The sequence below is a fragment of the Nyctereutes procyonoides genome, unplaced genomic scaffold, assembly GCF_905146905.1.
Source record: "Nyctereutes procyonoides isolate TBG_1078 unplaced genomic scaffold, NYPRO_anot_genome, whole genome shotgun sequence".
Taxonomy (NCBI): Eukaryota; Metazoa; Chordata; class Mammalia; order Carnivora; family Canidae; genus Nyctereutes; species Nyctereutes procyonoides.
In genome coordinates, this window is record NW_026575140.1 from 43,915,332 (window position 1) to 43,939,512 (window position 24,181).

Here is a 24,181-nt window from a genome sequence, read left to right on the forward strand (position 1 = left end):
TCTCTCTCTCTCTCTCATAAATAAAATCTTTAAAAAAAAGTAAACTTGTTGAAGTTTAACATATACACAGAAAAGTACAGAGTTCAGAGGTGTCTGATGAATGCTCATAAAAGTAAACCTTCTTCTAACTGGCACCCAGATCAAGCAATAGAAGGTTGCACCGTCCTAGAAACTGCCTCATGCCCTGTTCTGTTCCTTCTCTCATGAAGGGTAACCACTCTCCTGACTTCTGACAAGATAGATTAGTTTTACCTGGTTTTGAAAATGCTATAAGTGGAATTATACACTATGCATTTTAGTGTTTGCTTTCACTCAGTATTGTTTGTGAGTATCATCATGTTGATGCATGTAGCAATTGTATGTTTGTTCCTGTCCCTGAATCTTTCATTGTGTTACTTCACTACAATTTGTTCCATTGCTGATAGGCATTTGGGTATTTTCCAGGTTGGGGCTCTTGCAAATAGTGCTGCAGTGAACATTCTTATGCTTCTCTTTTAATAAATATATGGACACATTTCTGCTCAGTGTATACCAAAGATGGGAAATGCGGGGTTATATGATATGCATATAGCTAAGTTTAGAAGATACTGCTAGTTGTCTAAACTGTATGTATCAATGAGAGAAAGGTCATTTTTGTCCAGGGTATTCTGTTCTCGTGAGCATAAAAATAAGATACTTTGTTTTCTTTGATTGTGGAAGTAAATCTAATTGATAAAGAGAATCCAGTGAAATATTTTTACGTAAAAGAACTTTTAAAAACTCCACCCATTTTAATGATCTTTTCATTCATTAAAACACATTTTTACTTACAGTATTTGAGAATGAGAGAGACTAGTGGGCAGGGTTGGGCAGTATTTTTGCCTTTACTTCCAGGGATTCATACACCGTGGAGAGTTCCTTCAGACTCCCTTCAGGTTGTGCTCAAATTTTAAGAGTTCAAATTTCTGGAATTCCTTTTGTTCTCCAGGGAATTGGGATTGTGGAAACTGACAGCTTGGAAACAGAGGGTAGAATGTCCGCCCCGCACAGCCATACCCTAACCCTGTCACTGTGAGCAAATCATCCAAGAGGATTGGGCACTCTGACCTTTTGGGATTGCTCCTGTTTTAGGACAGCTTTTTCATTTTCATTTTTCAAGTCCCTCTAACAACCAAGAAACTCTTTACACTGAGGTCTGCTGGGTATATCATTTGGAATGCCTTGCTCTCAAATTAATTTCTCCTGCTCTGACCCCCGCCTTCCAGCCCACCCCAAAACCCCTGTTCCTTTCACAGCTTCACATAGCAGGAGAAAGTAATAAAAAATAAGACCTTTTTCTGAGACTCTTAATCACTCCAGACATTGCTTATATACATAGTGAATCAGATACATATATTGTTATGCCAGCATACTATATCTTCCTTAAAATGGTAGAAAAAAATCCCCAATATGCCTTTTTTCCTTCCTTAGGATTCTTAGGTTATCCTGAACAAACAGATGATGTGAATAAATATAATAGCTTTGCTAAAATCAGTGCTTGTTTTTACTCAAGACCTGGGTTCAGACTTCACATAATTTTTTTTTTTTTTTTTTAAACCTGTGACACATTTTCTAATGCTTGAGCTATAGCTTGCAATCTGTAGAATCGGTTTCAGGCATTTGCCCTGCCTGCCCCATAGAGTTGCTGTGGGAATCGAATGTGATCATTTATGTGAAATTGTAAACTATAAAAGTACTAAGCCTAAGCCTTTGAGAGCTGGATTTAGCAGGCTCTGCATTTTAAGCTGGACAGTTACTGTCCATTGACCTAGAGTGTAGTAGAAACTCACTGTACGTGGAGGTCTTGTGCGCAGACGTGAGCCTAAACTTTTAACCTTGCACCAGATATGACTGGCTGACCTGTTGAGTCGTGAGTTACTAATCTAGATTCTACTGACCTCTAACAGCCCTCCCCTGCGTGGGGAAGGAGAGGGGCAAAAATCATTTGCTTTGGTGATAGCCCTAAAATATGACTCTCACAGGTGATTTCACTTTGCAGAGTGGCTAGAGGGTTGTATAAAGTAGGGTAGTCTACAAAGTCTTGATATGAACTACTGTTCATATCCAGAGCTTCTTTCTAAATTTTCTTTTATCTACCCCATCATTAAAAGCAGACCATAGAAAAATGCTTATAGGCCATAAAAGGATCTGCATGGAAGTATTAGCAATCATTACTAATAATTGTTAAAAATAAATGAATAAAACAAGGACTGAAACACAGCCTTGTGAACAACACACATTCCTTATTACTAGTGAGGAATTCGCTTTTATTTTAACAACACCAACAAAAGATGTGATATTCATAAGTTTGGCCCTTGGTGGGTGTTAACTTGAATAAGGTGGATCTGGTGTGCTTCCCAGGGCTGTTCCATGCATTGTTCCATAAGGCATCTTCCAGGATAGGCCAGACAATGTATCAACTGGAAGATCCTTATCAGAAATAAGAAACTGATCACATTCCTCAAGGTCTGGAGACCCTACGTAAATGACATTAATTTTTAGTTTGTATTCTCATGGTACTGAGCAGGTTTTGAAAATCAAATTGAAAAAAAAGAAGAGAGAGAAGACTCAAATTAATAAAATCATGAATGAGAAAGGAGAGATCACTACCAACACCAAGGAAATACAAACGATTTTAAAAACATATTATGAACAGCTCTACGCCAATAAATTAGGCAATCTAGAAGAAATGGACGCATTCCTGGAAAGCCACAAACTACCAAAACTGGAGCAGGAAGAAATAGAAAACCTGAACAGGCCAATAACCAGGGAGGAAATTGAAGCAGTCATCAAAAACCTCCCAAGACACAAGAGTCCAGGGCCAGATGGCTTCCCAGGGGAATTCTATCAAACGTTTAAAGAAGAAATCATACCTATTCTACTAAAGCTGTTTGGAAAGATAGAAAGAGATGGAGTACTTCCAAACTCATTCTATGAGGCCAGCATCACCTTAATTCCAAAACCAGACAAAGACCCCACCAAAAAGGAGAATTACAGACCAATATCCCTGATGAACATGGATGCAAAAATTCTCAACAAGATACTAGCCAATAGGATCCAACAACACATTAAGAAAATTATTCACCATGACCAAGTAGGATTTATCCCCGGGATGCAAGGCTGGTTCAACACTCGTAAAACAATCAATGTGATTCATCATATCAGCAAGAGAAAAACCAAGAACCATATGATCCTCTCATTAGATGCAGAGAAAGCATTTGACAAAATACAGCATCCATTCCTGATCAAAACTCTTCAGAGTGTAGGGATAGAGGGAACTTTCCTCGATATCTTAAAAGCCATCTACGAAAAGCCCACAGCAAATATCATTCTCAATGGGGAAGCACTGGGAGCCTTTCCCCTAAGATCAGGAACCAGACAGGGATGTCCACTCTCACCACTGCTATTCAACATAGTATTGGAAGTCCTAGCCTCAGCAATCAGACAACAAAAAGACATTAAAGGCATTCAAATTGGCAAAGAAGAAGTCAAACTCTCCCTCTTCGCCGATGACATGATACTCTACATAGAAAACCCAAAAGCCTCCACCCCAAGATTGCTAGAACTCATACAGCAATTTGGTAGCGTGGCAGGATACAAAATCAATGCCCAGAAATCAATGGCATTCCTATACACTAACAATGAGACTGAAGAAAGAGAAATTAAGGAGTCAATCCCATTTACAATTGCACCCAAAAGCATAAGATACCTAGGAATAAACCTAACCAAAGAGGTAAAGGATCTATACCCTAAAAACTATAGAACACTTCTGAAAGAAATTGAGGAAGACACAAAGAGATGGAAAAATATTCCATGCTCATGGATTGGCAGAATTAATATTGTGAAAATGTCAATGCTACCCAGGGCAATTTACACGTTCAATGCAATCCCTATCAAAATACCATGGACTTTTTTCAGAGACTTAGAACAAATTATTTTAAGATTTGTGTGGAATCAGAAAAGACCCCGAATAGCCAGGGGAATTTTAAAAAAGAAAACCATAGCTGGGGGCATCACAATGCCAGATTTCAGGTTGTACTACAAAGCTGTGGTCATCAAGACAGTGTGGTACTGGCACAAAAACAGACACATAGACCAATGGAACAGAATAGAGAATCCAGAAATGGACCCTGAACTTTATGGTCAACTAATATTCGACAAAGGAGGAAAGACGATCCACTGGAAGAAAGACAGTCTCTTCAATAAATGGTGCTGGGAAAATTGGTCATCCACATGCAGAAGAATGAAACTAGACCACTCTCTTGTACCATACACAAAGATAAACTCAAAATGGATGAAAGACTCCATCAAAATCCTAGAGGAGAACACAGGCAACACCCTTTTTGAACTTGGCCACAGTAACTTCTTGCAAGATACATTCACGAAAACAAAAGAAACAAAAGCAAAAATGAACTATTGGGACTTCATCAAGATAAGAAGCTTTTGCACAGCAAAGGATACAGTCAACAAAACTCAAAGACAACCTACAGAATGGGAGAAGATATTTGCAAATAACATATCAGATAAAGGGCTAGTTTCCAAAATCTATAAAGAACTTATTAAACTCAACACCAAAGAAACAAACAATCCAATCATGAAATGGGCAAAAGACATGAAGAGAAATCTCACAGAGGAAGACATAGACATGGCCAACATGCACATGAGAAAATGCTCTGCATCACTTGCCATCAGGGAAATACAAATCAAAACCACAATGAGATACCACCTCACACCAGTGAGAATGGGGAAAATTAATAAGGCAGGAAACAACAAATGTTGGAGAGGATGTGGAGAAAAGGGAACCCTCTTACACTGTTGGTGGGAATGTGAACTGGTGCAGCCACTCTGGAAAACTGTGTGGAGGTTCCTCAAAGAATTAAAAATAGACCTGCCCTACGACCCAGCAATTGCACTGTTAGGGATTTACCCCGAAGATTCAGATGCAATGAAACGCCGGGGCACCTGCACCCCGATGTTTCTAGCAGCCATGTCCACAATAGCCAAACTGTGGAAGGAGCCTCGGTGCCCATCGAAAGATGAATGGATAAAGAAGATGTGGTTTATGTATACAATGGAATATTACTCAGCCATTAGAAACGACAAATACCCACCATTTGCTTCAACGTGGATGGAACTGGAGGGTATTATGCTGAGTGAAGTAAGTCAATCGGAGAAGGACAAACAGTGTATGTTCTCACTCATTTGGGGAATATGAATAATAGTGAAGGGGAATATAAGGGAAGGGAGAAGAAATGTGTGAGAGATATCAGAAAGGGAGACAGAACATAAAGACTTCTAACTCTGGGAAATGAACTAGGGGTGGTGGAAGGGGAGGAGGGCGGGGGGTGGGGGTGAATGGGTGACGGGCACGGAGGGGGACACTTGACGGGATGAGCACTGGGTGTTATTCTGTATGTTGGTAAATTGAACACCAATAAAAATTAATTTATAAAAAAAAAAGAAAATCAAATTGAATAAAAATATGGAATATGGTCTGGGAAGTAGAGGGCAGTGACCTGGTCCAGCTTCAAAAAAAAAAAAGTTATAATCTACTAAACTAAGGTGTTCACCAGAAAACTGGGACCTTAAAGGTGTAGGTCTACAGGTTCCTAATCTCTTTATCAAAATGTCTTGGGACTCTGAATCCTGATGCCTCTTAATGATAAAATACTGCTGGTGAGATCTCGAACAGATCCCAGTAATCAGACTCATTAATATATCTGCATCAGAATTACAGAACATTCACATTAAGTGGTTTAATAAAGGTTATAAGTACACATCAGTTGGAGTTGGCATTTACTGCCAAATAAATTCAGATCATGTCCTATTTTGCTAACAAATGTGTTATGTGAAACTTTTGATTTTTTTAGAGCTTTTGAATTTTGGAAAGACACTTAAAGGACTGTTGTTGATCTGCACTATGTTTGAGTGTTAGCTCCTAACAGAGGTGGGTGCTGTTGTTGTTAGCTCCTAATAGAGACGGGTTTTGTTGTTGTTATTTTATGTGTATAAGGCAGCCATGTGGCATATTCTTATGAGATAATACAGTAAGGGACACCAGATTGGGAGTCACTGCCTGGGTTCCAATTCCAGCCTTGCCAAGTGACCCTGGGTAAGATCGTTAATTTCCCAAGGTAGTAGTTTTTCATCTTTGGAGCAATAGTGATTTCCTTATAATGGAATAGGATAATGATGGAATAGGATATGCACACAAAGGTGCAATATGTGCATGGCATTAAATACCCAACAAATCTGCTTGTTTTTTCTTCTGTATAATGGAGATAATAGTGCCTGTCACGGAGGTGTTTTAGGAGACATTTTAAAATAAGTAAACAGATGTAACCTGCTGAGAATAATGTCTGCCTGTAGTAAGTATTTATTACACAGTAGCCAGTATCATTATCGTTAGCACTATTACTAAAAATCTGTATCTTTTCTATCAGTCTTTTTTTTTTTTTTTTAATTTTCTTATTTGAGAGAGAGCACACACATGTGCTCAACCTTCAGGGGAGAGGCACAGGGAGGGGGGGAGAGAAATTTAAGCAGGCTTCTATGCCGAGCACCAAGTGGGATACTGGGCTGGAGATCACTACCTGAGCTGAAACCAAGAGTCGACCATTAACCTAGTGTACCACCCAGGCGCCCCTCAGCAGAGTCACTTTTAGGAAAGAAAGGGAAAATAAACATCTGTTGAATGAATGAGTAGTGTATTGTAAAATTATGATAATTCATACTTAGAATTTTCCAGACTGTAATTCCATTCCATTCTGTCACAAACCTACCCCCCATCCCCTCTGAACCCCCCCTTCCCCAGCACCTTATCTTTCCTCATTTGCACAGCACTTGGTAAACTTGGCACTTGCCTTGCTCACCACAACCATGCAGGTGTGTTAGACAGTCCTGGAAGCTGTCCCAGATGCCGACAAGCCCTTGGCAGTAGGATAGAAAGGGAAAAGGGAAGTTTTGGCTGACATCTCCAGGTCTGACTCCTTACTCATCTGGAGAATTCCAGTTGTATCTTTAAAGTTTTAGGATAAATGATGGGGTCCCTGCTCTTTTCTTGTGTCTCTAACAGATATGTATCTTGGATTCTAATTTCTTTAGTTTGTTATATATTAATCTCTTGGGAGTGCTTGGTAATGGGAGGGGTTTGGTAAAGTCATAAGTCTACAGGGATGTTTTAAACGCAGGCAATGTACGGAGGGGGTGGGTACTAGCTAGGCAGAGAGCAGTGGAAGAATGTGTGTGCTTGTGTGTCACAGTTTGGACTAATGTCTTGGCACGGCTGTCCCATTTCCTGACATGTAAGAACTGGATCTTAAGGCCGCACATATTTGGCAAGCCCTATTATGTTACCCTCTCGAGGGAGTGCTTGGGTAATGAAGGTGATAGATAATATTTGGTAGGTACTGGTGGGACCAGGGACATGAGAGAATATGGAAAGAATCCTTTTTAAAGACCTTTATTACATTAGATTCTAGTGTCTGTAAACAATTACAGCATTCAGGGAGTGCAGGATTTAAATGAGAAACACAACTTTGTCAGATTATACCACTTGGATAAAATGGCATGGGCTCCGGAAATCTATAATTAAATGTATTTCTGAAAATGAAAAATATAGTGGAACATCTGGTTTATTTCACTACAGAAGTGCCTGGGTATTGCTTATATAAGTGTGATTGACTTTGGCTGATATGTGGATTTCTCTGTGTAAAATAACAGTATTCTAATTAAATTTTTTCTGTCTGATTCTGTTTGTGTTGTAAACAAATTAGTCACGTGCACACACACTCTCATTAGAAAATGACTGTCTTTAGAAAATCTAATGTTTGTTCATTTTCTTTTTGTTCCAGCGAATATTCAACTCCTTTGTTTACACTGAGAAAATCTCAAATGGAGAAAGTGAAGTACAGCAGGTAAGAGATTATTCAGTCCTCAGCCTTTTGTCTTGCTTTTGGATATGGCTTCATTGCTTGTTGTGAGATTTTCCCCGGTTCTGTGTGTGATTTCATGTAGGTCTTAACCTCACACTTGAAGTTCTTATAGACAGTTGATAGAATGGTTCCATGGATGGTTTTTCACTATTTGTGTTATACTTTGGAAATAATTATTTAATTCCTTTTTGTTTTGAAAACTCCTAAACGGATCCAAATTTTAAAAAGATTAGAAATTATTCCATCCAATATCGGAAGAAGTGTCCAGGCTTTGGAGTCAGACTAACCCAGGTCAAATTCTCCCTTATTCCATGACCCCCCAGTAAACAAGTTAGCCTTTCTTTTCTTTTCTTTTTTTTTTTTTAAAGATTTTATTTATTTATTCATGAGAGACCCAGAGAGAGGTAGAGGGAGAAGCAGGCTCCCTTCAGGGAGCCCGATGCAGGACTCCATCCCAGGACCCTGGGAACACATCCTGAGCCAAAGGCAGATGCTCAACAACTGAACCACCCAGGTGCCCTGCAAGTTGGCCTTTTTGACCTTCAGTTTCTAAGTTTTAAATAAGGTGAATACAATATCTACTTTATGAAGTGAGAATTGTTAATTGAGAACAAATAAGATCCTTTATGTGGAAGATTCTGGCATAGAAGCAGCTCAGTGGATATTGGCTTCTTTTGTTCTTTGTTTTTCCTTTCCTCCCCTTGTATCCTTCCTTTGCTTCTTTCCTTTCCTCTTTCTTCTCCTTTCAATGCTGTGTGGGATCAGGAAGTTCTGAGGCCAGATTCTATTTACTTTATTTACAGCTGCCTTCAAATGGACTGCTTCCTAAATTAAAACAGTGTTGGTGAACTTGGTCATAAATAATTGATCTGTGTTTGAAAAGAAGGGTGGTAAAGAGGAATCTGGGTTTTAATTTCAACTAATCCACCAACTTCATTACACCATGTGACTATCAACTGGTAATTTGAAGCGAGGCTGGAAACTTAAGTAAAAAACAGAACCAAGCTAAAAACCAGAGTGTAGCAGAGTGCTTCCCCAGAATAAAAAGATAACTACAGTAAAACACATAATAATTCAAACTCTGAGATGCTGCCTTTATTTTATTCATGGAAAACAGCTTGACTTGATCCAAGCTTCAGAAGTGCTATACAAGAGGAAAAACCTTTGCAACTGTCATTAGAGTGAAGTTATTTATGGGATAGTTATTTATAAGAAATTACTGTGGTTTAATCTTGAAGTTGAGCATTTCCTCTGTATAGATCTTAAAATGTTTTATTGGTTTCTGCAGGTTAAATTTAGAGGATGTAAGCACTTATGTATGTATTCTTTTTTTCTTAGCTTTAGATAGTTTTAAAAACTAATGACCCTAAATTACAGTGAATATGATGTGGTTTACTGTATCGAGTCTTATCGTAATGATTCCTGTCTTATTTTTATTCCAGCAAACTGAGAAGTGCTTTTAGGGTCATGAAATTTAAGAGGCGCTTTTTCTTTTAATGTAGGGAAGATTTCTACACAAAGCATGTTTGGGGAAACTTTTTGGGAGACCAGAGGCCACTTGATAACCTTTTAAAGAAACTGATCCAGGGATATCAGTTTTATTGCTTTCCTTGAAGTAACAGAGACAAGTTCTTCAACTGTATTCAAATGTGAAACTTGTTTTGTTTTCCCAGACCGATGTCATTGCTTCATTTATCAAGCTGTGCACAAAGCTTGGAAGCCTTTCATAATTTTTTTTAAATTCTAGCAAATGAGCACTTACAGAACCCTGGTGCTTTATTACATTGATTTTTCGCCCCCTTCCAAATTACCTTGAAGGAAAGATACCCTTATTACAGATGAGCAAACTAAAGCTCCAAGAGATAAAATAAGTTACCTGTAGTCTCATGGCTGTTAAGTTAGCTAGTTTCAAGTTTGACACAAAGTTTTATATATGAATATTTTTTTAAGAGTTCATTTTTAAAATTTGTATTTTCAATTCAAAACAATAGCTTCTGCTAAGCTTTTTTTTTTTAATCTGAGTAATTCAAATGGAAAATTATCACATGGTTCTGTGTTTCCCCTCTCTGATTATCAAAAAGTTCTCTTTTATGTTGACCCAGAATGTACTTTTAACCTTTCTCCAGTCTTTCTAGTCTGCCCTCTGGAAGAACCCAGAACAAATAGATCTTATGCCTATTTTGCATCCAGTATGTGAAGATAATTATCATGTCATTATTATTATAAGAACAATCTCAACTGCTTATAAGATTTGTTTGATAAGCCAAAACAGGCTAGTTATCCAAAGTAGGTTATTGACCTCTGTACTCTCTTTTAGCTCAGTCTTTAGTGGACCACTTCATGTTTTGGGGTATTTTGTAGGATCTGGAATCATGACTTGAGTTTTCTATCCATCATTCCTCCATCGGGGTAATGAAAACTAGAACCTCATGGGTTCTTACTCTCCCACCTTACTAATCAGATCTCATTGAGAGTTGGATCTGACTTGTGCATATTATATAAGTTGGCAAGTAAATCTAATGTGTTGTTAATATCTTCTGGTTAGGGGAGCAAAGTAATTAAACTAATAAAAAACATTTTGTGATTCTTGACTCTTACCACAAAATTCTCTATGGCATAGACTTTGCTTTTTCTAATTATTTCTTTTAAATTAACCTTCAGAGTGTGGGTCTAAATGCCTAACAATGTGTTTTAAATCTTTAATTAGTTCAGTATCTGTGTAGTTTTGCTGCCAAAAGTCTATGGCAACAGCCTAAGGAAAATAAAAATCCCCTGCGTGCATTCTTACGAGGAGCATTTCCCATAGACTCCATTTTTTAAAACTTTGAGAAATGAAATTGTGTGAGCACATAAAGCTGTTATATGAAATTGAACTTGAATCAAGAAAAATAAATTTTTCATCAAGTGCCCCAAAGAGAGCAAATCATCATCCATAAGACACAAAGCAATGAAGAAGAAAAGAAACAAAGGGAGAAAGAGCCTCTTGGAGCCCTTAATTGGATCATCAAAGAAATCAGAGGCTCCTTGGACAGGTTTCAAGAGTTTGGTCTAACTTTTTCACAAATGTTCTACTAATTATTTAGATTAATCACTTATTCAGTGAAATAGCAAACATATTTTCCTCATGCAGTATTTCATAAACTATTGATGGCAGTAGCTGATTTTAGAGGACTTCAGAATTCTTTTGGAACAGGCATTCATGGTAAGAGCAACACTTACGTGTGTGATGTACCTGACCTTGGACCGAGGGCTTTCCTTGAGCAGTACTCCTCCTTTCTTAAATGGTGTCTACTTCTCTCTCTCCTGGATCCTATTCTTCAGCGTGTAAACAAGCTATTCTCCTGTCTTAACCACAAACAAACCCTTGACCCCACTTTGCTCTCCATGTTCTGCCACATTTTTTCTTTCCTTTTGAAGCCCAAACCATCACAAGGTGTCTATACTCCCTGGATCCAGTTGTTCCATTCTCTAAAACTTTGTCCAGCCCTACAAGTTCCACAGAACTGCTCTCTTCAAGGTCACCAGTGATGTCCAATTTGCTAAATCCAGGGTCCTCGTTCTATTTGATTAACATCAGTATTAAGAAGTTGATCAGTTCAGTTGTGTTGATAAACTTACAAGGCTTGGGTCTGCAGGATCCCACACTTGCCTCCTTGGTGTTTCTTAGTACATTCCTGCTTTAGGGCTTTGCACTGGTGCTGTGCAGACCTAGGACTCCAAGGGCCTTCACCTGCTTCATCTTTCCTCAGAAGTCATTTGCTGAAAGAGGAGACCGCCGTATTTTAAGATGCAGCCCACCCTGCCTGCCAAACTCCTGATTTTCCTTTACCTTGTTCTACTTTTTCTTTTTCCCTTATTTCTTATCACTTTGTGGTTTTAGGGTATTGGCTTTATAAAACCACTTTGGAAACATTCTCTTGTCCTTTACTTTTGAAAAGAGTGTATCACATCCGTGGTATTCCTTCCTGTTTTGGTAAAATACACCCAGAATGCCATCTGCACCTGGAGCACTCTGTGTGGGCATCAGTTTCTTTAATAGCTACAGGTCTTTGGGTTTTGTGGGTAGGGTTTAGGGGGGAGGTTTCGTTTCTTCTCAGATTTTCTGTTTCGTATCAATTTTTGTAAGTGGATTTTTTTTTTCAAGAAATTTGTCCTTTTCATCTAAATTGTCAAATTTGTTGGCATAAAAGTGTTTAATATTTTATTCTTTTAATATCTGTAGGCTAAAAGAAACACATAGAACATAAAACAGTAAAACAAAATGCTAGCTTTTTTTGGGGAAAAAAATCAGTTAAATGGATAAATCAGAGTGACAGAATGAGAGAGAGAATGAATGGCAAAGTAAATTGGTGATGATCAAGTTTTTAAAACTTGAACTTGGCCTCATTAATTTACTCCACTTTCTATTTCACAGATTTAAGTTCTTTATAATTTCTTTCCTTATGTTTTAGGTTAATTTTGGTCTTTCAATTCTTAAATTGGAATTTTAGGTCTTTGTTTTTTTTCTTTTATTTTTAACACCTTTTTTTTTTTTTTGAACCTTTTGGTTTTTCAAATAGAGTCACTTAACACTGTAAACTGTCCTTTAAGCACTGCTTTTGTTACAGCTCAAAGTTTATCACTGTTTTATTATAGTTCAATTTTTAAAATCTTTTCTAATTTCTTTTTTGACCCATGGATTACTTTATAGTGTGTTGTCCAATTTCCAAAACAGTTGGGATTTTCTTAGCTATTGTTCCTAATTTCTAATTTAATTTCACTGTGGTCAAAGAACATATTCTATATGATTTCAGTCCTTCTTAGTTTATTGAAATTTTGAGTTTTATGGTTCAGCACATGATGTATTTTGGTGAGTATACCATGTAAACTTGAAAAGAATGTGTATTTGGCAGTTGCTGACTCTTAGGTTCTTTATATACTCATTAGGTTTAGCAGGTTGATAATTTAGATATTTATTTTGGGCCTGATTTTTATATGTCTGATTCTATCATTGCTAAGAGGATTGTTAATATCTATATTGGTGGAATTGTATTTTTTCATTTAATTCTGCCCATTTTTGCCTCCTATAGTTTGAGACTTCATTATTGGGCATGTATACGTTTAAAATTGGTCTTTCTGATGAGTTGTTGTTTCTGACATTGTAAAATGTTCTTTATCTCTGATTACATTGGTCTTTCCTTGAACTTTAAGTTCATGTTAATATAGTCACTCTAGCCTTTCTATGCTTACTATTTGCACTGTCTTTTCATAAGCATCTACCTTTGGTCTCCATTGGTAACAGTGTATCTTTTGTAAACAGAATATAGTTGAGGCTTTTTTTTTTTTAATTTGTCAATTTAGGTTTTTTAGTTGGGAGTATTTACTTTGATTTTTGGATTTGGGTCAACTGCTTTTTCATTTTCCCCTCTTTTAGTTCTTCCCCCACCTCCTTTTGAATTTTTGAAGTTTTTTGGAATTTCATATTAATCTCTTAGCTTTTTAAAGCTATATTTCTCTTATTTTTAGGTTTATGCTATATAAATTATATACAGCCTTAACTTATTACAGTGTTTTTGGAATTAATATTCTAACACTTCATATGAAATCTAGAATGCTCATAACCTTATAGGTCCATTTTTCCACTGCTACCCTTCATGTCTGTTGTAAACTGCACAAGAGAATGTTACAGATGTTGCTTTAAACTGTCCTAGGAACTTAACAAATTAAAAGAAAAATAAATGTTGGGTACTTGACCATTTCCAATGAGCTTCATTTATTTCCAAAGATAATCAACTGATAGTCTAAGAACTTCTTTTATTTATTTATTTATTTTTTTTTATGGTGAAAAAAATTTAGATTTATAGCCGGTTGGACTCCGTTTAGATGATCCCAATTTTGTTGGCAACATCCAAAGCATCATACTCAGGAGCCAGTTGAACATATGCTTTCTTCTTTCCATCAGGCCTGATCAAGGTGTTGACCTTGGCCACATCAGTGTCATAGAGCTGCTTCACAGCCTGTTTGATCTGGTGCTTATTGGCCTTGACATCCACAATGAACACAAGTGTCTTGTTTTCTGTTTTCTTCATGGCTGACTCAGTAGTCAGGGGGAACTTGATGATGGCCTAGTGATCAAGCTTGTTTCTCCTGGGGGTGCTCTTTGGAGAATATTTGGGCTCCCTTCGGAGATGCAGGGTCTTGGGTCGTCGGAATGTAGGTGATATATGGATCTTCTTTTTTTTTTTGTGACTGTGCATGCCTTTCAGCACCACTTTGTTAGCTTTCAAAGCCTTGGCTTTGGCTTTGGCTTTGGGAGGGGCAGGGGCTTCCTTCACCTTTGGCGCCATCTTCATGAAAGGGAAAGGGCTAAGAACTTCTCTTGATATTTAGTTGTAGTGAAGATTTTCTGGTGACAAAGTCTCTTATTATTGTACTGCTCAGAAAATGTCTGTTTGCCTTTACTCTTAAAGGATATTTTTGCTTGAGATGGAATTCTAGACTGATTGCTTTTTAAAAATCTTTTAGTGCACAAACGATGTTGTATTGTGTGCTGGACTCCATTTCTGATGAGAAGTCTGTGAAAGTTGTCCCTGGATGTAATATCATTGCCCCCCAAAAACACACACACACGCACACCCTGGCTGCTTTGACATTTTTTCCCCCTCTCTATTTGGTTTTCAGCAATTTGACTATAACTGTCTAGACCTAACAGTCTTGGTATTTATTTATCCTCTCTGGTGTTTGTTGAGCTTTCTAAATCTATAAATGTATAGTCTTCATCAAATTGAGGAAGTTTTGATCATTACTTCCTCGGATATTTTTTCTGCATCATTCTCCTTTCTCCTGCTGGGACTTTAATCACATATATGCTAGATCTTTTGATATTTTACATGTTTCTGAGGTAATGCCTCCTCCTCCTCTTTAAATTATTTTCCTCTCTGACTTTCAGATGAGATAATTTTTGTTGATCTGTCTTTAACTTTACTCCTATTGCCTCAGCCTGGTGTTGAACTCCACAGATAGATTTTTTTTTTTTTAAAGCTTCAGTATCAGATTTTTAAACTTCAGGATTTCCACTTGTTTCTTTCTAATGGGGTATTTTTCTAAGATTTTTTCATTCGTTGCAAGCATGTTTTCCTTTGTATCCTTGAGCATAGTTATGATAGCTGCTTTAGAATCCTGCCTACTGCTTCTAACATCTGCAAATATTTGAATTTGATTTTTGTTTCTTTATTCTTGAAAATTGGTCACACTTTGGTTTTTTCCTCTATCAAAAAATTTGGACTGTACTCTGGAGACTATGAAAAATTTTGGATTCTATTATATTCCTGTGAGAAGAGTTGATTTTTTTTGTTTGTTTTAGCAGGCAATTGGGCTGATTGGATGCAAACTGCTAGTCTATTTCTAGTGTTTCAAAACACTCTAGCATTTAAAATGTATTTTGGTAGAAGTCTGTCATTTTTCTTAATTATTTTTATCAATTGTTATTTGATACTGACAGTTCTACCTGCAAGATTTAGAATTTGATGTTTTATTTCACCAAATACAATTCACTGGAGTGCAGCAAAGGAGAAGCATATTGGTCTTAAAAGAAATTGATACTTAGCAGGTGCTAATACTCCAAATTATTCTTGTACCTAAGTATAAATTCAAGTCTCTAGTCATGAGGAATTTGGACCAGGTCGAAACAATGGATTAGAATCTATCTAAAAAGCAATATCTAGATCATGAACAAAATTATATCCCTTTATTCATAGAAGAAGGAATATACTCTGAAGCAGCACAAACACAAAATAGTTCTTTCTTCAAAGATACTATGAATAGACATAGTCTGTCTTTAGAGAGAGGATACTTTATGTGCCAAAATGTGAATAATCAGTTGTATGTAGTGGGATGTTTCAGAATTTTAGAGTTGGAAGGGACCTCTGAGACCAGGCCAGAAAGGTTAGGAAGCTTCCTTCCAGTCTTTGGGGCAGCCTTCTTGTGTAGGGATTGCTTGGAATGGAGAACTAAAGAGCCTCATCTTTTGATACAGAAAACAGAGTTCCACATAGGTTCTGTCATTTACTATCAATTTGATTTTTGGCATGACACTTAACCTTTCAGTGTCTGCATCCATTTTATTTACAAAATAGAGGTAATAGTCTATTTTGCAAGATTGCTTAAAAAGTTACATGGCTGGCACAGACTAGACATTTCAGTATTTTGTATTCTGCTTTCAGAGGTATTCAGTATTTTGTATTCTGCTTTCAAAATGCCAGTAGAGGGATCCCTGGGTGGCGCAGCGGTTTGGCGCCTGCCTTTGGCCCAGGGCGCGATCCTGGAGACCCGGGTCGAATCCCACGTCGGGCTCCCGGTGCATGGAGCCTGCTTCTCCCTCTGCCTGTGTCTCTGCCTCTCTCTCTCTCTCTGTGTGACTATCATAAATTAAAAAAAAAAAAATGCCGGTAGAGTGTGCATATAAGAGTGAAGGAGTGAGAAGATTGCTATTCTTAATGTGTTAATACTCTTAAGTAACGCCTGCAAGAAAAGATCTATGAATTTTAGAGAATTTCTGGGACAGAATGGTCACAGAAAGACCCTTGAAAGGGGACTAGTGGGAGCTTTAACTAGAAGCCATGCTAGTCGAGAAGTAGGAGACTGGACATGGGATTTATATTGGCTTTGCATTTGTATTACTTGTGTATTTCTATTACTGGAAACTCTTCACTGTAGGAAAACCTGGTTACATTATTGAACTGTGCACTGAACCACAGAAGAAAGGGACAATGGTAAACAAGAGGAGGTGTGGAAGTGCTGAACACTTGAGAATCAGGTCTTTGAATTCTGGCTCCCTGTGCCTGGTACTAAAGTAGGCATTTAGCAAATATTTGTTTTAAAAAAGTTTCTAGAGATACCCTTGCACCTTGGTATTCATATTTCCAGAATCTGGGTTTATTTTGGATTGCCCAGCCAATATAACCTAGTGTGGTAGTAGCCTGAAGGCTCACATTTTGTTGATAATTACCTAGTTAAGTATGTTCAAGGCTCAGACTTGTCCAGAGTTAGAGGAATCCTGGAGGTGGTGTAGATGGATTCCATTCTTTCTTTGCCTCTAACCTTTCCCCCACCTGTCCCTGGGGGATTTATTTAGGCTGATCCCTGGTTTAATTCACCCACTTACTGAAATCTGCACTTGGCTCTGTGTTTATTGTAAGTGTTCATGAAATTTTAGTTGAATAAGTGAACAAAAGGCACTAAATTTGTAGGAAGGTAAAAGGAAGATTGAAAGCTAGTGAAGCCACCCAGATGAGGAATTTATAATGAATCAACCAAGGCTCAGAGCAAACAGATGATTATTCTCGAAAACCAGAGCCCTGGCAAATTGAGCAGGTTGTTTAGGTTTCCTTGATTGGGAATTAATCTAGGTCTGTTTCAGCTCTTATTGTTCATAGTCTGACTTTCCAAGAGAAATTCCTTTTTATCTTAGAAACCCTCTTCCTGGCCCACGTATGCCTTGTTCCATAAGATGAGATGGTGGTCTCTCACTTTGGAAAAATAGTATAAGAGAGGATGTGATAGTTGTAATATTTATGTGGCTCTTTATTTTTTAGTATATCCATGCATATTTTCTCATTTTATCCTCTTAATGACATCATAAAAAGTGCAGCTATCATTATCCCATTTTCCATACAGGAAAACTGTATCAGAGAGGTCATTATAAGTGTTAAAGTGACAAAGACAGAATTTTTCTACTTTTGTGTTTTCTTTGTCTCATTATTGGTTATGATAATAATTGTCATCATTTATTGAATATGTATTAAGTACTGTCATTAAATCTTCTGTAGCAGCATAGTTCTCTCCCCCCCCCCCCTTAAATTCTTCCGTCTTACCTCAGTGTTTCTCCTCAGTGAGGCCCTTCTTGGCCATTTGTTTTTAAATTTTATTAATTGCACCCCTCTTTACTTTTTATCCTCATTTCAGTTTTATTTATCTCCTTATAATTTATCACCTAGGATGTGTATATGCATTTATTTTTTTATATGCATTTTTGTATGCATTTATATATTATTATTTCCTAGTAGAACAAAAACTCTTTGAGGGCAGAGCTATTTAATTCCTCGATGTGCTCTCAGTATCAGGAAAAAATATCTACTGTGTAGTATATGGTAGGTACTCAGTAAACATTTGCTACAGGAATTCATAATCTTCAAAACCAGCTCTATAAAGCTTACGGACGAAGAAAATTATGCACAGGTAAATATCTTGTCCAGGGTCATCTAAGTGGTTAGCAAACTGATTATGAATTCAAGTGAATTTAGATTTGGTGTTCTAGTACATATCTCAAAATTTCATCTCCTAAGGTATGAGGGAAGGTACTGCAGAAGCTGTTGTAAAATGTAAGGATGAAATCTTTCTTTTCTTTCTACTTCTTCCTATCTTTCTTTTCTTTCCACTTCTTCCTCTAACAATTCACTTTATTTTCTTGATATATTAGAGTTTAGTATGAAGTTTTTTTTTTTTTTTAGATTTTACTTATTTATTCATAGAGACAGAGACAGAGACAGAGAGAGAGAGAGAGAGAGAGAGAGAGAGGCAGAGACACAAGCAGAGGGAGAGGCGGGCTCCATGCAGGGAGCCTGACGTGGGACTCGATCCCAGGTCTCCAGGATCACGCCCGAGGCTGCAGGCGGTGCTAAACCGCTGCACCACTGGGGCTGCCCAGTATGAAGTTTTTTAAAGTAGTGTGTCACTTTAAAAAAAGGTCTACCATTGATTACATCCTTCTGCTTTTCAAAAATAATCCTGCAAGGTTGAGTTTGGGTTTAAAAGAAATGCACAAATATTATGATTAGGAGATACTCCTTAAACTTTGTTGGAAATGGTAAGAAAATATTAAATGTCCTTAAAGCAGAGAGAAAATTTAAGGTATTTGTAGGTCCTCTAAAAATAAACTCCTAAGTGGAAGGACCATGTCAGAATAATGTTGTAGTGCTTTATGGATATTGGGAATGAATGGATAAACTAGAGTATGATCTCTTGAAGGGGAGATTCTGAGCATACTGTGGTAAGTGGTAGATGATGAATTCAGCAAACATTTGTTGAGGACTTACTATATACTTGACATTGTAGGAAGAGAAACAAAGAGCTTATCCCAAGGACATAGTTAAGTCACACGAGACATGTGTTCATATATTTGGTATATCTTGCTAATCTCTTGCCGGTGATGCCCCAAAGGACAGAAGTACCCTCTTTGGGAAATACTTCCTGATTGTATTTGAGACTGAACAGTGGTCTGAATAGATTATCAGTTCCATCTAATGTGGCAGTACTTTCAGCTCAAACTAGAAATTTTTTCTAGAGTTCTAATAAATGGGGGGTGGGTGCAAGAACTGGATTGTACCTAAACGGTGTTTATTCTGGAGAAAGATTATTTATTTGACACAACAGTTGTGTTCTTTTAACAAATGCTGCTTAATGTGAATTATCTCCTTGAATTTTTACCACAACCCTGTGATACAAATAAAAGTCCTCTTACCATTTTAGATTTGAGAAAATTGAGACTCTGCTAAGCAGTTTCCCAAAATCATTCTTGAATTAGGTGATATGGCCAAGATTTTAATCAATGTGGTCTGATGTTGCTTTTTATACTTTTTCCACTGCCAGTTTTCTGTAGGTCTTCAATTTTTAAAAAGGAAGGTGGTTTATTCTCTCCTGAGAGTATTACTCATCAACCAAAGCAAGAAAGGAATATGTCTAAACATTTTAAGTACTATGATGAATACTTAGCTGCTAAATGAGGAAAAGATTGAGTTTAAATGCTCAGTTGACATGGGTAAAACAATGACTGGGGTGCCTTCTGGACTGTTAGTGACAAGCCTTTTCTCTAATAAATCACAAGGATGTAATATGAGGAAGAGCATTGTATTACTAAGGGATCATCCTGCAGGAACATAAACAAGATATAAAAGTTAAATGAAATCTTTCACTCTCCCCCCCCCCCCCCCCCACACAATTCATCATTATTCCGTTAGGACATAACCCTAAGACACTTGCTTATAATGTATGTCACTATGGAATTTCTGTTGGGTTTTGGCTTGTTTTGTTGCTGGCGTTGTTTTGTAAATGAGTACCTCTTATATAAGAACTTTTAGCTAATGGAGTAATTGAAAAACTGCAGCTGTTGAGTTAGTACTTAGGATTAAAGTCTAATAGAGTGAGCTTCCTTTCTGTTACACGCAAGTAGAACTTGGTTGACCCTTTGGCATTCCCAGTGTGGAACTGTGGTTGGTAAAGCTTTTCATAGTATGGCTTCCCTGGAGAGTGTAGCAAACCCTTTGCTACTCTCAGGACTCCTAGGTTCTCTCCCAGTATGAAGCTTTGACAATAATCAGTATTTCTGACAAGCCAATAATCAGTATTTCTGATTATTGTCAATGTTACTGATTAATAATCAGGAACTGCTCAGCCAGCTTGCCTGGGGGAGGGGCGGGGAGCAAGATGGCCCAGGAGAATGAAAGCAACCAGATGGCTACCTATCTCACTATTTAATAAATAGCAGTTTGGAATTTCAACTATTTATTTTGTTTATATTTTAAGGAAAAAAATATATATGCAGCATATGTTCCATATGCTTGTTTATATCTGGAAATTAAAATATGGTTGTATGCATGCATGAAAAGTTTAATTCTGATGCCAAATATAGACTCGCTGACTTTAAGCATATGTGTCCTGTATGTTAGCCAATGTATGTGCCTCATATTGAGATAAGGGTAGATAATCCTGCTCTCTCTCTCACACATGCCTCTCCTGTGTACTCACACGTTTGATATGATGTACTCTCTTTGAACACACAAAAAAATGCAGTATCTATTGTTTACAGATATGCATTGTATTCTGTGCACGTATTTACAGTCTCTATAAGCCAACATTCATGTTTACATTTGTTATATGTACTCTTACCCCGGCAATAGAAAATGGAAATCTTTCTCTCCCACCACCACCACACACTAATATTTGAGGCTTATGTAGTTACAGATTTTTTTTTTTGTCCTTGTTTTGGCAAAAACCCAGAATAATCCTTTTCCCCCATTCTCTTAATTTCCATACATTGTGTTCCCACTGTTGGAGATGCAGCAAAGGCAGGCGTGCAGGTACTGTTTCTCTATCAGCAAAGACAGGGAGAAGGGAGTGTTGCAGGCAGGCACCACTGGAGAGTAGTTGGTAGCCAGGTACTGAAGGATGAAGCCTCTGGAGCAGGGCAGGAAAAGAAACATAAGCTCCCACTCCACTGTGCATCTCTCCCTGCTCCAGCATTTCACATAACCCTGCAGTCTGTATGTGTGCAGATGTCGTCTTTTCGTAAAGCAGAAACTTGAAAAGTATGGGCTTTTTACTCAAAATGCATCTAACTAGAAGGGAATGGACTGAGTGGAAGTCTTCATTCTATAAGCCAGGAAGACTGCATCATGAGAAATGAACATTCCACTAAAAGTGGAAACAATTTAAGCTCATTATACCCACGTTTCCAGTATCTCTGGGTTGGATAGTACTCAAATACTGGGGAGAAGGTAACAGCCAAGATCTCTCCAAATCCACACAAGACTGCTGCTCCTACTAGAAAAACAATCCAATCGTCTACATTGGCAGAATGCATACACAGAATCTCAACTCAGAGTGTATTTGAAAACTGGTGAGCCTCCTCTAAGAGCAGGGACCACATCATCCCTAATATATTCCTTAGCACAGTAGGAAATACTTGTGGTGAGGACGTGAAGGAATTAATTGCTACTAATATCAAGAGCTTCAGAATTAGCCAAACCCTTTGAAAGTCTGGACCCATGAAGTAACACACTGATAAAAAATAAATCTTACCAAGATTTCAACTTTGTTTTAATATATAGCTGTTTTAAAAATAGCTGATGGTAGACATTTTCACTGATTGGTGCTTAAGCAGTCTTTAGTCCTTTTATATGCTGCAAAGTGCATGCTGGTTCTTTTGCAAACTCCTGGAGGAGTGTCGCCGTCACATCCTCTGACACAATGTCAGGCACCCTGACTACCACCACCACCAGGAAGGTGTTAGCAATGAATCCTACGCAGACTGCGATAGAGAGCAGGCATGCCCCAGGTCTTCTGTTTGCAATCCTCCTTGTCATCAGATAGGGGATGAGAAGACCTTCCCAAATCCAACTGTGAGTTAGAGAATGATATCAGATGCAGTTTGGCAAGGGAACACACAGAATAGTTCAGAGAACGATATAATAAAATTGTTGTGATTGAAGCAAATATCCTCATTCCTCTGGTTTGGAATCCACATGGGAAACATTACTTCTTCTTGTTTCTAGCAAATCTTAATAGCATTTCCCGCTAGCATCCAGGCTTTGCACCTCATATAAGTGGTCTGTGTGAGTGTTGTGGTTGTTTCCTAATTAAAACAACAGCAAAACAAAACAAAACAAAACCAACTCCTACCTCTGTATCAGTACTTAAAGCTCTATGTCTATATTGTAAAGGCCCCGAGATCTCAGAAGCTCCTTTGTCACTACTCGGGTATCTTGAAACTAAAGCGAAGAAGTACCTTTTCTCTATCTATTGAGAGAAGTATCTTACAAACTGGCCTCCCTGTTAGAAGGTAGGATCAAGAGAGAGTGCTCTCCTACCTGAGGTTTTCACGCCATACTCAACAATCAGGTGATTATGGATATTCCAGGCCAGTCTTCAACAGTTGAAGAAATTGAATGTTTATAAGATGCTTTCTCTTGCACTATTTCCCCCCTCCTCAGTTTTAAAGGGAATTTATGTTGTGGGAGTTTGTTATTACAAATATGGAGTACACTTTATGTTGGCCTCTGTCTTGTGCTGACTTATCTTCTTATAATGGAGGACTAGGAGAGATCTACTTACTGTATTGAGCTCTAAGGTCATTAGACGAATTATGTATTAATGAAGTCCTGAAATGGCATGTTCTATTCTGTTGGAGAGCTAAGTCAATATTCAAAAAGGGGAAATGGAAACATCTTTTTTCCATTGTGTTTCAAGATTGTCTTCCCAAGAATTGGATTTACTAAGTTCTTGCCAGGTCAAGGGTAAGGAAGTGTTTAGTGGTAGCAGATTTTTGTTTCCCTGCCAGTGTCATCTTTCCACTTCATTGCTGAGCTAATTGACACTTGCTGGCAAGTGTTTGATCGATCTACTCTCAAAGGGCCCGTCAAGAAACCCTAAAACACTGGTCAGATGGCCTGTAACTGGAGGTTAGCTGGGGTTTTGACTTTCATTTATACAGAAAAGACTTCCTGAGTCCCTGCAGTGTGCCAGGCCCTATCCCAAGTTGCCAGATTGGTTGGAGATGAGATATCATTTGCAGTGGGTGTGGGGAAAATTGCAGGGTCCCAGAGCCCTCCCAGCCTATCCCCAGTTTAGTTTCTCTAGTGGTATGGCCTCCCGTTACTTGGAATGCTTCTAAAGTTACACCTGGTGTTGATAAGTTATGCACAGATATTTGTACTCTAAATATGGGCTTTACAAAGTAAGAGGGGCCTGAGTTTTCTTTTCCATGATTGTGTCCTTCATGGGTCACCAGAAAATGACTAAATTCACAAACCCAAGATATTTTGCTCCTTTTCCACCATGATTAATTTCTTACGCAAACTTCTCTCAAAAGTTGTGAGTTAAACGGTAGAGGTTAGCCTCTGTACTGTGGTTCCTGCTTCTCCCCCCACTCCCCAATTCTCAGCCTCTTGATTTTTCTAAGGTCAAGACTAGGCTGAACTTCTTGTTCCTCATGAAGGAACAGGCTGTAAACTTTGAAGGCCTGAGGACTTGCTTATTTTGGTTTAAAGGAACCTCAGCTCAGGAGCTCCTATTACAGGATGAAGTGAGAAGAGGTGGATTGAAACCTGCCCTTCCCATTGTTTCTTTTGTTATGATCTGGTTGTTAGGGGTAGAGTGGGGTGAAAACCAGGGCAAGAGCTTGTTGAGCCCTTGAGTTGATAACCTTGGCTTTCAGGAGGCTTGGGTGTGTGTTTCCATGACTCTCCTGAAATACCTAACACAAACTGCTGCCCAAAGCAAACCCCTTATAACCTTTAAAGCAAACCTGCATTTTGCTTAGAGAGAAGCTGCTGCTCTCAACTGTTTCCCAGAGCTCGGCCTCCTCTGGTTCTCTGGCATGTCAGCACTTGCCTTCTGTTTTTTCCATTGCACTCCTCCCCAGCTCAGCCACAGGGGCCCCACCTCTCATAGGATCAGGGTATGTGACCCTGGAGCCC

The 24,181-nt window shown here is 38.1% G+C and overlaps 1 protein-coding gene and 1 pseudogene across 1 annotated transcript in view; one reads left to right on the forward strand and one right to left on the reverse strand.

Annotated features, from left to right (window-relative positions):
- The window catches only part of CACHD1 (cache domain containing 1), a 203,066-nt gene that overhangs the window by 74,101 nt on the left and 104,784 nt on the right, over nucleotides 1-24,181 (forward strand). Inside the window, exon 2 of the mRNA XM_055305410.1 lies at nucleotides 7,872-7,934. Coding sequence (XP_055161385.1) covers nucleotides 7,872-7,934 — 63 coding nt within the window. The remainder of the gene's footprint in view (nucleotides 1-7,871; nucleotides 7,935-24,181) is intronic.
- On the reverse strand, nucleotides 13,811-14,284 carry LOC129497016 (60S ribosomal protein L23a-like; annotated as a pseudogene).